Source organism: Triticum dicoccoides, chromosome 2A (assembly GCF_002162155.2).
Source record: "Triticum dicoccoides isolate Atlit2015 ecotype Zavitan chromosome 2A, WEW_v2.0, whole genome shotgun sequence".
Classification (NCBI taxonomy): Eukaryota; Viridiplantae; Streptophyta; class Magnoliopsida; order Poales; family Poaceae; genus Triticum; species Triticum dicoccoides.
In genome coordinates this window covers 759460024-759477269 of record NC_041382.1, presented here as the reverse complement: position 1 = coordinate 759477269, position 17246 = coordinate 759460024, and the positions used below count along the sequence as shown (strand labels likewise).

At 47.6% G+C, this 17246-nt stretch overlaps 1 protein-coding gene across 1 annotated transcript in view; it reads left to right on the top strand.

The window, feature by feature from the left end:
• The window catches only part of LOC119352345 (WAT1-related protein At5g64700-like), a 61728-nt gene extending 51265 nt beyond the window's left edge, over positions 1-10463 (top strand). Inside the window, exon 7 of the mRNA XM_037619014.1 lies at positions 10304-10463. Within this exon, the coding sequence (XP_037474911.1) occupies positions 10304-10463 (160 nt within the window). The remainder of the gene's footprint in view (positions 1-10303) is intronic.
• Positions 10464-17246: the final 6783 nt, after the last annotated feature.

Below are 17246 nucleotides of genomic sequence, written 5' to 3'. Positions count from 1 at the left end.
ATCCACGTGATCGTTTTCTTAGCCGTGTGCGGTGCCCCCTTCCACCATACTCCTCGATAATATTGTAGCGGTGCTTAGGCGAAGCCCTGCGACGGTAGAACATCAAGATCGTCACCACGCCGTTGTGCTGACGGAACTCTTCTCCGACACTTTGCTGGATCGAAGTCTTGGGATCGTCATCGAGCTGAACATGTGCAGAACTCGGAGGTGCCGTACGTTCGGTACTTGGATCGGTCGGATCGGGAAGATGTACGACTACTTCCTCTACGTTGTGTCAACACTTCCGTTGCCGGTCTACGAGGGTACGTAGACAACACTCTCCCCTCTCGTTGCTATGCATCACCATGATCTTGCGTGTGCGTAGGAAATTTCTTGAAATTACTACATTCCCCAACAGGTTTCACTAGTGGCTTCTCTCGAGAGCATAAGTATTACGGCTGGTGAACAAATTACTGTTGAGCAATTGAAAGAATTGAGCATAGTTATGAGAATATCTAGGTATGATCATGTATATAGGCATCACGTCCGAGACAAGTAGACCGACTCCTGCCTGCATCTACTACTATTACTCCACACATCGACTGCTGTCCAACATGCATCTAGAGTATTAAGTTCATAAGAACAGAGTAACGCTTTAAGCAAGATGACATGATGTAGAGGGATAAACTCATGCAATATGATATAAACCCCATCTTGTTATCCTCGATGGCAACAATACAATACGTGCCTTGTTGCCCCTACTGTCACTGGGAAAGGACACCGCAAGATTGAACCCAAAGCTAAGCACTTCTCCCGTTGCAAGTAAGATCAATCTATTAGGCCAAACCAAACTGATAATTCGAAGAGACTTGCAAAGATAACCCATCATACATAAAAGAATTCAGAGAAGATTCAAATATTGTTCATAGATAAACTTGACCATAAACCCACAATTCATCGGTCTCAACAAACACACCGCAAAACAAGATTACATCGAATAGATCTCCACGAGAGAGGCGGAGAACATTGTATTGAGATCCAAAAAGAGAGAAGAATCCATCTAGCTAATAACTATGGACTCGTAGGTTTGAAGTAAACTACTCACGCTTCATCGGAGGGGCTATGGTGTTGATGTAGAAGCCCTGCGTGATCGATGCCCCCTCCGGCGGAGCTCCAGAACAGGCCCCAAGATGGGATCTCGTGGATACAGAAAGTTACGGCGGTGGAATTAGGGTTTTGGCTCCGTATCTGGTAGTTTGGGGGTACGTAGGTATATATAGGAGGAAGGAGTACGTCGGTGGAGCAACAGGGGGCCCACGAGGGTGGAGGGCGCGCCTGGGGGGGGGGGGGTAGGCGCGCCCCCTACCTCGTGGCTTCCCTGTTGGTTGCTTGACGTAGGGTCCAAGTCTCGTGGATCATGTTCGTTCCGAAAATGACGCTCCCAAAGGTTTCGTTCCGTTTGGAATCCGTTTGATATTCTTTCCTTGCGACACCCTAAAATAGGCAAAAAAATAGCAATTCTGGGTTGGGCCTCCGGTTAATAGGTTAGTCTCGAAAATAATATAAAAGTGTATAATAAAGCCCTATAATGTTCAAAACATGATATAATATAGCATGGAACAATCAAAAATTATAGATACGTTGGAGACGTATCAGTAATACCCTACTTCCTGCTTGATTGATCTTGATGAATATAAGTATTACAAGAGTTGATCTACCACGAGATCGTAATGGATAAACCCTAGAAGTCTAGCCTGTATGACTATGGTAATGAATGTGTCCTATCCGGATTACGCCCTCCGGTTTATATAGACACCGGAGGGTTCTATTGTTACATAGAGTTGGTTACATAAAAAGGAATCTTCATCGTTGGTTGCCAAGCTTGCCTTCCACGCCAAGGAGAGTCCAATCCGGACACGGGTACAATCTTTGGCCTTCATGTCTTTACAGCCCATCAGTCCGGCCCACGGATAACAGGTCGGACGCCCGAGGACCCCTTAGTCTAGGACTCCCTCAGTAGCCCCTGAACCTGGCTTCAATGACGAGGAGTCCGGCATGCAGATTGTCTTCGGCATTGCAAGGCGGGCTCCCTTCTTTCCGAACTCCAGGATACTCTTCAGACGTAATGATAGTATTCGGACATGTCACATATTCCATACACAACCGCAGAGAAAATGTAGTTTTACACGAGCTCACTCCGCTGACAACTTTTGGGTAATATGACATTACGCCTGCTCGGCCACCATTTTCGAACCGTTTTAGCTGGCCCGCCGTCCCACGTCTCAACATGTGGCTTTGTTGGCATGCCTTATCCAAGCGGAGATCATGTCTCCACTTTTTTAAGGGATTCCTGTCAACCCGGACATGGGTAACCCAACCGTCGCTTGGGTATAACTCCTAGGAAACATGCAAGTTTTTTAGGCCTGGGAGGAGACGTTTGATATTAGCAGCCTTTATATAGGGGTACAAACCCGTCTTTTTCTTTCATGCTTGCTTCTTCCTCAACCCCTGCTATCCCGAGTTCCAACACCCCGGTTTCGGTTGCCACAAGCCCCAATCATGTCCGGATCCAGACGGTGGGTAGCTTCTTCTGTCATGGAGGGAGATATTACAAAGCTTCGGGCGGCGAGGTATCTGACCGCAGAAATACATCATCGGCTTCCTGCCGAGGGGCAGGTTATTCCCACCCCAGATCCGGCAGAGGGTCGTTTTCGTGTCCCACTTCATCCGCGGGTTACGGTTTGCAGTTAACCCCTTCGTCCGAGGGCTTATGTTCTATTACGGGCTAGATTTCCACGATCTGGCCCGGACTCTATTCTTCTTATCTCGGCGTTTATCGTCACGTGTGAAGCCTTCCTACGCACTCCTCCGCACTTCGGCTTGTGGCTCAAGACCTTCGATGTGAAGCCGCAAGTGATAGAGGGGGAGCAATCTGAGTGCGGTGGTGCTACAGTGAGCAAGCTTACTAGAATTGTTTGCCTGAAAGGATCCTTCGCCAAAACTTCTGATTTAAGGCAGCAGGGGTGGTTCTATATTACGGAACCCTGTGGCTCCAAGTGGGCAGCTGCACCTGCATTTCGATCCAGCCCCCCAATTCAGCTTGTGTCGTGGATTAATAAGGGGTTGGACTGGGGATCAACAAACGAGGTGCGAACTCTGCAAAGTCGCATCCGCAGCTTCATTGAGAGGGACATCAATATCGTCAATGTCGTTCAAGTAATGCTAGTTCGCCGGACCCTGCCGTGCCAGCGACGGCCTCTCCGCCTATGGGAGTTAAATTCAGAAGGGTCGCAGACTCTTCAGCACTTCTTCAGCACTATGCACAAAGGAATGTGGAGATTATTCTTCGGGAAACGAAGGTAATGGCCGGACACCACCGAAGATGTCGGCCTAGACTATAACCATCCGGATACCCCGGTAAGTACCTGTTTGCTGAATACCTCATAATCAGATACCCAGTGGCAAGGTACTGATAGAAACATCCTTTTTCAGGGCTGGATAAAGAAGGTGGAATGGATTAGGTGTCCAGCTCCCCTTCTCGAAGACTCAGCTACTCATGTGCTAACAAGGATGCTGGCCTCGGCACCATACCAGGCGCCGGTAAGGGAGGTTAAAGAGGAGAGTGAGAAGGCCCAAGATGACCTTGGTTCCGGAGGTAAGTCGGACACTGAATCCGGAGAAATTGACCTTTCCTCGCCTGGGGACAGAGGCAGAAGAGGATCCAGTATCCCTTCTCCAAGCAGGAGGAAAAGGGCCGCCTCCGAAGATTGGGAGGGGCAGTCTTCCAAGAAGGGCAAGATGCCACCGTCGAGCGGCTTGGGTTTGGAAAGTGACGCCGTTGAGCAGCTCCAACAAGGGGACAAGCCCTCGGCCAAACCGTAAGTGAATCTGGAGTACTTTGATAGCGTCCCGCTCCATTGCTGTTATCGAAGATATGCGTAACGCGTTCATGCATTTTTACAGGTCAGCACAGAGTTTTTCTGGGCGATCCTCTTCTTTGGGAAGTCTCCTCCCAGAGATGATGGAGAGAGAAACACCTCCTCCAACCTCTTCTCCCAATAAGGCAGATGACTCTGAAGTGTCATTGCGGAGGGTCCCTCTTAATCAACAAGTTACGCAAGGGACAAAAGAGGCAGTACCCGAGGGTGGATCTCCGACCATCCGGGATTCTGGGGCTAATGATAACAAAGGCCCCAGACTGTCTGGCTCGCGGCCAATAGTGATTCTGGAGACGGGTGAACAGATTCCTCCAAAGGATGGTTGTGCTCCTAGAGCGGCTTCCGGAGACCTGGAGACTCCAGATATATTGCGGGAAATGTTGCAAAAAGCATCCGTCTCGAGGGAACAGCGTACCTTGATGGGTACAGTGATTGAGAAGATTTTGTCCATGAAAAGCGGATTAAATGAAGCCTTCATGAGCCTACTAAAGGGCTTCGAGGTTTGTGACATAATGTTTTCAGCTATGTTTCATTTGCGAAGATGCGCCTGTGTATAGGTAGTAGCCCCTGAGACTCGGGTTGTCTTCCACTAGGAAGCAAACGAAGGATCGAAAAGGATCATTTGAGGACTAACCTGATGAACTTGAACACATGTTGGTTCCCCCTTGGCCACTTCCTAGACTATGGAAATTGCCGAGCTGCAGCAGAAGATTGATGTGGCAGGGGATGATCTTGCATTAATCAGTATGCGTCTTGACGAGTCGCAAGGTATGTATTCGGGGCAATCCCCATACTTTTTTGTGGTATAAGCATGATGCTAAGATTTAGACGCTGGAATATGCATGGCTGCAGATGGTGATGTCGTTGTTGAAGTTCTTCAAGCGGAGCTGGCCCGGGCCAAGGAACAGGCCCGGTGTTGCAATGCTCCTGCCGAAAAGGCATCGGCTGAGCTAAAAGCCGAACAAGCTGTACGGCACCCGGACAAGGAGAAGATATCCACGATGGTGCTCGAACTGGAAAATGCCACTGGCCGCTCTGAACTTCTGGAGAAGGAGAATAAAGCCTTAATGGCTGAACTCGACAAGGCTTTACAAGAGGCGAGAGAAGCGCGGTCGGAATCCAGAGCAGCCCGTGAGGAGGTTCGACAGGCTAGGGAGATTGCGGCTGGAAAGCCCTTTCTACTGCAAACTAAGTTCGGTGACCCGAACTATGCTCAGCTTAACCAAGTGTGGAGTTCTCCGGACGAGTTCTTGAACTTGCCGAAGAGTTCTTCCGATGCGGCGCAGTATTACCAAGCGCGAGATGGGTATGCAACGGAGAAGCTTTTTTGGTCGCAGTTTGGCGCATCAAAGCGCCCTCTGTTGCTCAATGAGCAGATGTCCCAATGGGCCGAACTTCATAGGATCTCCGGCGTTGCCATGAAGGATGTCATAATCCGGTTGTGGCTAGCTGAGCCTATTCCAGATAGCTACTTCGGTCTGGTACAAAGACTTGTTGACGCGGTGCTGCGAATCGCTGATGTGAAGCGATCGGCATGCATTGAAGGTGCACGGATGGCCTTCGCCCGAGTCAAGACATTCTGGGGAAAGATGAAGGCCATCGATGTCGCGGCTAAGAGTCCACCCAAGGGCAAGGACCGTCCTGAACTGGAGCATTATTTTGAAGACGTCCTAGAGGCCGCTCGCTTAATAAAGGGTCAATGCTCGAAAGACATAATGTTCGAGTGAGGTGTATGATAATTGTAAAAGACAATTTTTATAGTTAATTTATGTTTTGCTCGAAAGCTTGAATTCCTCATGTGCGTCCGTCTTAATATAACTGAAAGTTTTCCCGTCGTCGGCTTCACCCCCCCTCGTAGGAAGTACGGGGGTGTTCGGAGGTCCATGAAGGAGGTGATAATGCGGCGAATCAGGCAATCGGACTATAGGGCGTTGACACTTTCACTTAGCCATAGGAGTTTTATGGTGGGACTACGACATAGCCCCTGGTATGTATGCGGCGTATGGTGCCTCACATATTTGATCTGAAAAAGATCCCTCGTGTGACATGGAGAATCGCTAAAGATTCCAATAAGTCGTCAAGTGGTTGACCAGCTCTCGCCGCATCACGACAGTCAGTTTTCGGCTTTCTCTACTGAGGTACTTAACCAGATGAACTGGAAGCACAATTGCAGTAGTTCTCCCTTTACTACCCTAGCCGATAGAGCAGAACGTAGGGTAGCAAGCACAGGAGCCGAGCAACCCAACTATTGACCCAAGACAATGATTCGGAGCTGATGCATATAAGGCCAAACTTGCGACGCTGAAGTACGCTGTAGAGATGTTCGGGCTTCTGCTGGCAACTCATTTATTCCCATACCTAGCCCCTGGCAGGTTATGCCAAGGTATGTCTGTGAAACAACCATGGATGATTAATTCGGATACTCGGAGCTGAGCGATATGCCAATGATTATTTATTATATATATATATAAAGCCATCCTCCCGGCTATTTTACATGCTTGGGGTCGGAGGCGGAGGAACAGGCATAGTACAGGCTCGAAATATGGCGTGCGGTCTACAAAAAGTTATTTTTGACCTCCTGTCGCACGTCTGCGCTGCCAGTCCTCGGCAGGGGGAATCCTTGACGGAAATAGCCCCTTAGGTGAGTGTACGGATCCGAACTCCGATAGAGCCAGTTTCAAATGTTTGTCCTGTTCGTCACCTTTTTCTAAGAGATACTGAAGGAAGAAATAAAAAGAAAATGGATAAAAAAATCTTACGGGGATGCTTGCAAGCGTGTCCGTAGTGTGCTTTCGCCAATGCCCATGGTGTTTTGAGTGCGTAGTGATGTATGCGCGGCACAGATTTTGCAGGTGTACGAGGTGGGCGGCGGAAGTCGGACTGCTATTTTCGCTCCGGGAGTAGTTGATCCTCGGGTGGAAATTGCTTCTGACCCCCGATATTTCGTTGGTGAACCTCTCCGTCATCCCTGTCGCCTGGCGACCTCCTCCCCTTGTTGTCGGCGTTGAGCTTGCCGGCCTGTTTAAAGACCCAGCAGTTTCTGTTTGTATGATTAGCTGGTTTATTGGGGTGGCCGTGAATCTGGCAGGGTCGGTCCAATATCCTGTCTAGGTTGGATGGTTCGTCCCGCTTCGCCTTGAATGGCTTCTTCCATTGGTCGGGCTTGGTATTGCTGAATCCGGCGTTAACCGTTGTGTTGCATGATCTTTCATTATCATTGCGACTGTTGTATTTGCTTCGTCATGGCTTGCCGTTGCCGTCTCGGATTTCGGAAGTGCCTGGGTCACTGGCGCTGTTGCTTCTACGAGCGAGCCAGCTGTCTTCTCCCGCGCAAAAGCGGGTCATCAGAGCAGTGAGGGCTGTCATGGATTTAGGTCCTTCTTGGCCGAGGTGGCGTGCAAGCCATTTGTCCCGGACACTTTGTCGGAAAGCCGCAAGGGCTTCCGCGTCCGGACAGTCGACGATTTAGTTCTTTTTGACTAAGAACCGAGTCCAGAGCTTCCTGGCTGACTCTCCAGGCTGCTGGACAATGTGACTTAGGTCATCAGCATCCGGTGGCCGGACATATGTTCCTCGGAAGTTATCGAGGAAGGCCTCTTCCAAGTCCTCCCAGCTGCCTATGGAATTTTCAGGAAAGCTGTTTAACCAGTGCCGAGCTGACCCTTTTAGCTTTAGTGGGAGGTATTTAATGGCGTGGAGGTCATCCCCACGGGCCATATGGATGTGGAGGATAAAATCTTCAATCCATACCGCTGGATCGGTTGTTTCGTCGTATGATTCGATATTGATGGGTTGGAATCCTTCGGGGAATTCATGATCCATTACTTCGTCGGTGAAGCAAAGCAGGTGTGCGGTGCCTCTATGTTGGGCCACACTGCATCGTAACTCCGAAGGAGTCCATTTGCTGTTTTCGGATCGGGCGTGGCTAGGATTGCCACGTCCGAATAGGTAGCCATCGTCGCGTGTCGAGGCATGCCTTCGTGATCCGTAGATCGGTCTTGTGTGTCTTGCTCTATTGTCCAAGTCCCGTTGCAGGTCATCTGGAAAATCATGAGCTACGTTATTCCTGCCTTGCGGCGAGGTGGGCGGTCTGGTGTTCGGCTTGAGTTGCCTCTTTATCTGGACAGAGTTGTCAGCGACCTGCCGCATTGTGTGATGGTGGTACGGGCTCCAATGCCTCGTCGTCGAACTGATGTAGCAATCTATGCTTCGGGTAGATTTTGGCTAAGCCACTAAGGCTGTATTCTTCGGTGACCAGGACTTCGGTCCATCTATCGTTGAGTAAGTCTTGGTCAGCTTGAAGCTGCTGCTGCTTCTTTTTCAGGCTCCTTGCAGTAGCTATTAGCCTGCGCTTGAAGCACTCCTGCTCGAGGGGCTCTTCGGGTATGGTGAAGTCTTCGTCGCCGAGGCTTACCTCATCTTCGGAGAGCGGAAGGTAGTTTTCATCCTCCAAATTGTCGCTGGGCAGGGCCTGTTCATCGGGGCTGGCTTGCCCGTTTTCGTGTTCCTCCTGTTCAGATCTTGCTCCAACAGGGTCTTCATTGTTTTCGGCGTCGTCCGGGGTATTATTTTCTCCAGTGCCATCATTGCTGCGATGTGACATGGGGCGGCGTTTAGGGCGCCGGTACTTAGACTGTAGCTCAGGAGGTTTATTCTCGATTGGATCTCCTTTGTCATTGTCGCGAGCCTTTTTAAGTGTATCAACCATGTACACGTCGTACAAAGGGGTGGCCGTCCCGCGTCTGGTGACTAGCGGGTCTTGGCCTTGCTCCTTGTCGGCATCATCGTCTATACCGTCAATGTCTTCGGAGCCATTATCAGGCGTGTCGGTTAAGTCCTCGACAGTGGCTATGAAATGGGTGGCGGGTGGGAAGCAAAATTCCCCATCATCAGCCTCTAGATCGAACGAACATAGTTCGGCTATGAGCCCTTCTCCAAGGAATTTTTTTAAAAGAGTTTAGCACATCACCCAAAGGTGAGTGCTGGAAGATGTCTGCGGCGCTGAATTGGAAAATCGATAACCGATCCAGCTCGGTGTCCGGAGGCGTACATGGTCTGGAACTTATAGCCGGAGACAAGTCCGAAGTTCCATAGATGCAAATATTGCAGGGTGTCGAGTCTGTGTGTGGCTCCAACGCCGCAGACTCTATGGCCTCGGATGGCACAATTTGTTCTGGCTCTAAGGTCGTTGCAGCAATAGGAACCATCTCCTGGATGTGACCCGATGACAAATTTAAGTCATGTTCATCGGGGCGAGGGGGAGCGATCGCCGCGGTCTCAAATCCATTGAAGATCAAGTCTCCACGGGTATCCGCGATGTAGTTCAAGCTTCCAAACCTGACCTGATGGCCAGGGGTGTATCTATCAATATGCTCCAGATGGCCAAGCGAGTTAGCCTGCAGTACGAAGCCGCCGAATACGAAAATCTATCCTGTGAGGAAGGTTTCTCCTTGGACAGCGTCACTATGGACGATCGAAGGGGCCATCGAACCTTTCGTCGACGGCATAGTGGAACTCTCAATGAAAGCACCAATGTCGGTGTCAAAACCGGCGGATCTTGGGTAGGGGGTCCCAAATGTGCGTCTAGGATTGATGGTAACACGAGACAGGGGACACGATGTTTACCCAGGTTCGGGCCCTCTCTATGGAGGTAATACCCTACTTCCTGCTTGATTAATCTTGATGAATATAATATTACAAGAGTTGATCTACCACGAGATCGTAATGGCTAAACCCTAGAAGTCTAGCCTGTATGACTATGGTAATGAATGTGTCCTATTCGGACTACGCCCTCTAGTTTATATAGACACCAGAGGGATCTAGGGTTACATAGAGTCGATTACATAAAAAGGAATCTTCATCGTTGGTCGCCAAGCTTGCCTTCCACGCCAAGGAGAGTCCAATGTGGACACGGGTACAATCTTCGGTCTTTATGTCTTCACAGCCCATCAGTCCGGCCCGTGGATAACAGGCCGGAAGACCGATGACCCCTTAGTCCAGGACTCCCTCAGTAGCAACCCTATAGCCATCTAGTGGTTTGAAATAAAGAGAGTAAAAATTTTACCTTAACAAATGTTGTGATTTGGGATCAGTTCTTTTGGCAGCTTAAAAAATAAGCCACCTGCTTCCCAAATATGCCCATAAGCCATCTCTCTTATTTATTGGGGCTTCTAAACTAATTATATGTCTCAACAAATTTTGGAGGCGACTGTTTTTTAAGCTGGGAAGAGGCAACTTATTTTTAAGCCACCCAAACGAATTGGCCCTTAGTTTAACATTTTCAATAGAAATACATAGAATACAATAGCTTGACCATTTATTGTTTTAACATTTAAACTTGCATACTCTTTTGTTCCATAAGTAATACATTTGCTATTATATGGCAGCTTGTTAGGCAGTGCATTGGTTTTCAGTGGTTTGTATATGTACCTCTATGGAAAGGCCAGAGAACTCCGTGCAAAGATGACATCAGGACCAAGCAATGAAAAGCTTCAGGCGCAATCTACCCATGACTCAAAGTTTGAGGTTCCAAATTTTGTTCCTTGATTTTTTGGGATGCTATTCTCGAGTGAGCTTTATATTAGAAGTTGATACCACTTATGGTTAACACGTGAGGTAGTAAAAAATGATTTGACCAATCCTAAGATGTGTGATGGTGCATTAGTATTTTCGAGTGAAGTAAACCACTAGTTTATAGGGTATCTTTCTTATTGGATTGTACAATTGTGATACCATATAGGACAATATCTTCAACATCACAATACATGCACACAAATTGGTGATTTTGGTCTTATGTGTCTACATCATGAAACGTTCGCTCAATGTATTAGTAGGACCCACCGACGCGCAAGGTGTTAGTGTTTTGTTAAGCTAATACTTTGTATGTTGTCATACAATGACATTATTAATTATTGGTAAAAATTTGTATCTCTCGGTGATGCATTTTTGTTTTTCATGTTGTTGCAGCAAGCTGCGTTTGTTATTGTATTTTCTTCATTTCTTACGTTATATGGAAAGACCAACCCAATAAGGGATCAGAAGTCAAAACTTTCAAGTTCATTTGTTTTGCTTGTAAAACGAGTGTCTAAGGGCATCTCCAACGCCGACCCGCAAATTCTCCCCGACATTTAAGGATACGGGAGGTGGCCATCCAATACTATCATGTATATGCCCTCTAGTAAAGGGAAATTCGAAATTCAAATATAGTCCAATCCACACAGCGCGACGGATCATACATCACCGAATCACATGGCCGATCACAACCAAAAAGAGGCAATTATGCTTAGTTTTCCCATGCCCGAATCCAAAAGAACATCAGCCTGACCGGCAATCCCATCCTTCCTCCCCAATCAAGTTGTCGTCGCCACCGCATAGGCAGCCTCCACCTTCTTGGCCGCCGCACCTTCTCTCTTCGTCCTCTCCTCCTCCCACTTCTTTTCCCGAAACCATCTTATAACCTTCTTCGGTGGTTCTTGGACTGAGTCGGTAGGGTCACTGGTTTGTTCCTCGGTGACTTGGGTGGTGGTCTTGGATATAAAAATGTTTCACTTCAGTTGCCCATTCAACTTCAACCAACAATGCATGACAGTGAAAGTTTTCTTCTCCAACTTCTTCAACACCAAACAAGCACGAGAAGGCTACAAAGTTAAACATTGTCAACAATGTATATCTCGGTAGTGAGCACCAAAACTATGTATATCTGGCTAGTGATTCGGCTACAAAACTATGCATATCTGGCTACTTATCAACAAAATTATGCATATTCAGCTAAACTATGCATATCCCGCTATTGATCAATAAACTTTGCATATCCAGCTACAAAAGTATGTATCTCCGACTAGTGATCAACAATACTATGCATATCCGGCTAGTGATCAACTTACTTGCTCGGTGATTTGTGCGCCGGTAGGTCACCGTGCGATGAGATGTTTCAAGTTCCCACAATACTTGGACACGCCCTCTTGGATGGTATACCATCGATGGTTGAGGGACTTTGATTCATGGTTGTGGATGACCGCGTCAGAGTAGGAGACAACATGCATGTGTTCATGAAACAAGTGTGAATGTTGTTCCAAAAAGTTGTGCCCTTTTTGCTCCATGCCATGTATTGAATCGAGGCTACTGGCTAACCATGCATTGCACAACAACTCGTCCGCCCGCATGTTGAACCTTTCTCCTCTACCCTTCTTCTTCAGATTGTCGGCAGTACCATCTGGATCATCGTCCTCACCATCCTCCTCCTCAACCTGCTGATGTCCTGTAGTCCAATGATGCTATTGTTGTGTGCCCACGCTGCTCTGGGTGTAGGACTATTGCGTTCCCGTATTGGTATAGGACTCCTGCTGTGTATAGTTATCAAACTAGGTGGGATCCGAGGATTCCACCTGCCCATACTCATAGCCACCTCCACCTCCTCTGCCTCCCTCGTGGATGATGTCAAGCATCTCCCAGTCCGGGTCATCATATGGCGGCTCCTCGCCTCTAGGCATTACAGCGAACAGCGTGCGGGCACCCGTCCGCGCTCGGACGAGCTGCAATGAAGAACACTGAGAAGAGCAGCGCCGCGGTTACATCCATGATGTAAGGCACCTTCCCGGCGGCGGTTCCGAGCTGCTTGGCGGTGTAGAAGTACGGAGGCTTCTAATGCTCCGTCCATGGTGCCGTTTCTACGACGGGCTCACTCATCGGGGCACCGCGTCCAAGGCCGTGACCTCCACAACGTCCACAGCCACCACGCCCAATGGCTCCCAACTGCTTCATAGCTTCTCCTCTTTTGCGGACATCGCTTTGACGCGGTGAATTTGTCGCGTAGCCGAGCTGATCTTTCGGGTGAGCGTGATGCTCGGATCTTCTCGCACATCTGCCACCCCCATTTCAGACAGTTTCTCCTCTGGTTCCATGCATCGACAGTGGAAGGAATGAGAGGGTGGGAAAAAAGGGTGGGAATTGGGTGGAGAGCGACGGGGGATGGAAAAAATAGTTGGGGATTTCAGCGTGGAAGCAGTCCGGGTAGCCACAAAAGCGCGGGCTCCATCTTCCTTTTGGATGGGCCAGGGGGTGAGAGTCTGACGTTGCTCGTGTCTAGACTCCCGCAAACCCCCCGCATTTTGGTTCCAGTTTGCGGGGAAATCATGATCCAAACTGCACCATGGGCAGATGCGGGTGAGCGTTGGTTGACCTCTGGGGTCCAAAGTGCTGAGTCCAGACGGATGGAGGTTGTTTACGGGTCGGTGTTAGAGATGCCTAAGCATCTACACCACATTTTCAAACAAGTGCTTGTCAGATTATAACCTTATAGATGTTGGAAACAACATATGCGAGAAGTATTCATATATTATACTCCCTTTGTAAACTAATATAAGAGTGTTTAGATAACTAAAATAGTAATCTAAATGCTCTTATATCAGTTTACGGAGGGAGTAATATATATAACCTTATAGATTGAACTTTTGGTTCAGATATAATAGATTCAAATATAGAAGTCAAAAGAAAAATCATGGGAGGTGGGGTCGATGGGCATGCAGTCTCTACCAAACGTTGCATGAAAATTACATGCATCGAGTAATTAAGCCCTCACCAGTAGAAAACCCCCATTCATCCCGGTTGATAAGGGCCTTTGGTCCCGGTTTGTGAACCGGGACTAAAGGGTCGTTACTAATGCACTAACCCTTTAGTCCCGGTTCTTACACGAACCGGGACAGATGGGCCTCCACGTGGTCGGTGCCACGAGCCCAGGCAGGAGGGCCTTTGGTCCCGGTTGGTGGCACCAACCGGGACCAATAGGCATCCATGCGTCAGCATTTCAGGGGCTGAGGTTTTTGTTTTTTTTGAAGGGGGGGGGGTTGGGGTTTGGGGGGTTTAATTTAGGTGTTTCATATATTGTGTTAGCTAGATAATTAATAGAGAGAAGTGTCCTCTCTTATGTCCGTGCTTGGTCGACGCTATATATACGTATATATATAGAGAGGACTAGACACGCTATCTAGTAAGCAAATGAAGGAAACAGAAGATCGTCATGAACATATGCATACAGAGAGAAGTGATATCGACCACCTCTCCTTCTCCAAGAGATTGGTCGAACAACAAGTTCTCGTATATCTATCTGACACTACCGGCTACATATATACAATAATTATCTCTTACAATATAATATCCTAATTATATATGAACACAGGGTCCACATAGTATTCTCCGTCTTCAGCGATCACGTGGTCAAGGAAGAATGCCGCCAATTCCTCTTGAATTGTTCGCATACGATCTGGTGCTAGGAGTTCATCCCGCATCCGAAACATCTATTTTGAACAAGGGGGTCAATACATATATATATATATATATATATATATATATATATATATATATATATATGAATAAATGAAACTCAACACAAATGATGGTAATAAAATAAAATTGTGAATATTATTGCTTATGCACTTCATATTGTTCGTCAGAGTACCCTTGTTCACAGGTCGTGTGGCGGATGGACTCACAAACGTAGTATCCACAGAAATCATTCCCGTGTTCCTGCCACAACCACTTTACAAGAAATAGAGGTCAATCAAACTGATAAGCAAGCATGCCAAATGGTATTGATGAAACTAACGCTTGAATCACTAGGAGATGCGCGGAACATGTTACTATAGTACTTACTTTCGGGTGTCTAAATTGTAGCTTCTTCGGCAGTCCTGGAGCTTTTTTGGTGAATTTTCTCCAAACCCTGCCAGACAAAGAAAACAATTACTTGATATCAGGAAATGAACAAAGTTGCTGATATGGTAGATAATGATCGATTTAACTTACTTCTCGAGCATTTGAGTCATGTCTGCATAGTCCCGGGGATCTTTTTGTCTCGAGTCTAAGACGGTTACTAGTCCCTGCTCAAGCTTAATCTCTAGGAGAATATAGTGGAAGTTGTGCATGCATGCATAACTCATCAATTACATTACTATAACCTGGACTAATAAGGGAAACCGAATATGCACAAGACAGTAACACTCACTTGAAGTTGTAAGGAAAGAGTATTATATCTTTGTTTTCATTTATTACCAACGATCATAGCAAGTTGGCCTCGGTATCTTCAACACGATATTTAACCTCAGTTGCATCTATGAGATTTGTGTTAATGAACCCAATATCACCGATTCACTACTAGGAAAAGGCATGCTAGTGGCGCACCGGATTTGCCTTCTAATGGCGCACTACCGGTGCGCCACTGGCATCACGCCATTAGAATTAAATTCTAATGGCGCACCACCGGTGCGCCATTAGTATCTGGTGTTCTAATTGCGCACCACATAGTGCGCCATTAGTATAGCCTGCAGTGCGCCATTAGAATGCCTCCCAGGGGGCCATATGTACCCATGTGCTTTGGCATTCTAATGGCGCACCAGCAGTTAATGCGCCATTAGTGTGATGATCACAGTGCGCCATTAGTGTCTTGTGTGGTGCGCCATTAGTATGAATATTAGGTTTTATTTTTTTGCTTTTCTAATTTTTGCACAGGTTACAAAATATATTATTGGACAGAATATAGACAGCAGCACACAGCAACATCAGATTCATCGAATACAATAGAAGATTAGTCTCCGAATACAATTCATCATATTAGTCTCCGAATTCAAAAGACTGAACAAAGATAAAACATTACAAGTCTCAAGACCGCGAGTATCGAGTTTGCCTTCACATTACAAGTCGATATCGATCATCTAAACTACCATCACATAGAAGAGAGCTGTGGTCATCACGATGAGCATCATCGCGATCAAACTGGTCTTCATCCGGTTCCTCCAACGCTCCCTCCTCTCTCCCTCTAGATAGCGGGCATATCTACATTCGGCCTCCACCCTAGTGGTGTACCCTTTGTAACTGTTACCGCTGAAATGGTGAACCTGTCTCCGACACTCCTCCCAGTCGTCGTAGACTCCGGGAACCTTACCCTTTTACACGACATACGACGGCAACTCTATGCACAAGCCAAACAACAGACAATACATAAGCAATATGTAAGTATGCAACAAAAGGATCGGAAGAGAAAAGCAAGACATTAATAGCACGATTCATGGTCCTAGTAATAAATAGCATCGATTACATCTAAGTTGAACGACTGTCCAAACCAAAGAGACATACGAATTCATTAAAGTATAATTACAACATGAGCCAATCAATGTTTCAGAACTACACATCACTACTTTTGACTCGACTCATTGGACAGGAACATGGATGAAGCCGCCGTCTGTCGTGATGGTCCTGAAATCGCGATCGTTGTCACCCTGCATTTGTAGCATTTCATCTATCTCACTGTTGGACGGTTGATATCTGAGGAAGAACTGCCCCGAGGTATGAAGGACATCTTGATGGATGATGTCCGCAAACTCCGACTGGATGCGAAAGAATTCTTGTCTGAGGTCCGCGTCCTGGACTGCCGACAAGCTCGCGGCCCAATCTTTGAGATTATCTGGTAGCAGAAGTTGATGATGGTCCCTAACGATCGCTCGCATGTGATGGAGGACGTAGTAGGCATCCTTCTGACCGCCAGGCGGCTGCTTGACACAGCAAAACTTCGTATTGTGTGAGAACATGTGCTTGCCGTACTTACGAACTGCCCTGGTGAAGGTGCCTCCAGATTTGGCGTAGGCGGGGAGAACATCATCAAGAACTTTCTTGACATTTGTGTAGTCTATCTTGGAGTTACGGTTCGGGTCTAAATACGTGGCCATGGAATATTTCGGGCTTAAGAGGATGAGTGTGCAATGTGTGTCACTGCACAGAACACGGAATGTTAGAAAAAAAAAGAACAATCGAAATCTAAGAAATCATATGTTATGGGGCGGTTAAGGGATGACTTACTCGGGAAAGTAAGCCACAAGGAAGTTAACCTTATCTGGGTTTGCTAGAATGACGCCTTCGAGGTGTGAACTCGCAACTTGGCGGTCCCCAGCGCCGCTCAAGTGCTTGGCACGCATGTAGAAGGGGTCGACTATCACGATGTGGGGGGTCTTGTCTCTAATGATCCGCATCTCCATACTCAGCGAAAACAGCCGAACGAAGGTGTAGTGCAGCGGATGAAGGTTAAACATAGCAAAGATGTCATCAAATCGCAGGACGATCGTACCCCCGATGTCGCCATCCACAAAGCCCTTTCCCTCTGGCACCTTGGCCACGAAAACCGGGTATGCCACATCCTTCTCTCTGAGACGCCGCTTCTCCAAAGAAAGAACACTGTCGTGCAGACTCCGCATAGCACCGATTGCAGCATTCAGCATATTTGGTGGTAGCATCGCCCTACCCGCCACATGCACCCTCCTCGAGATATCCTTAGGTGAAGGTGGCCCG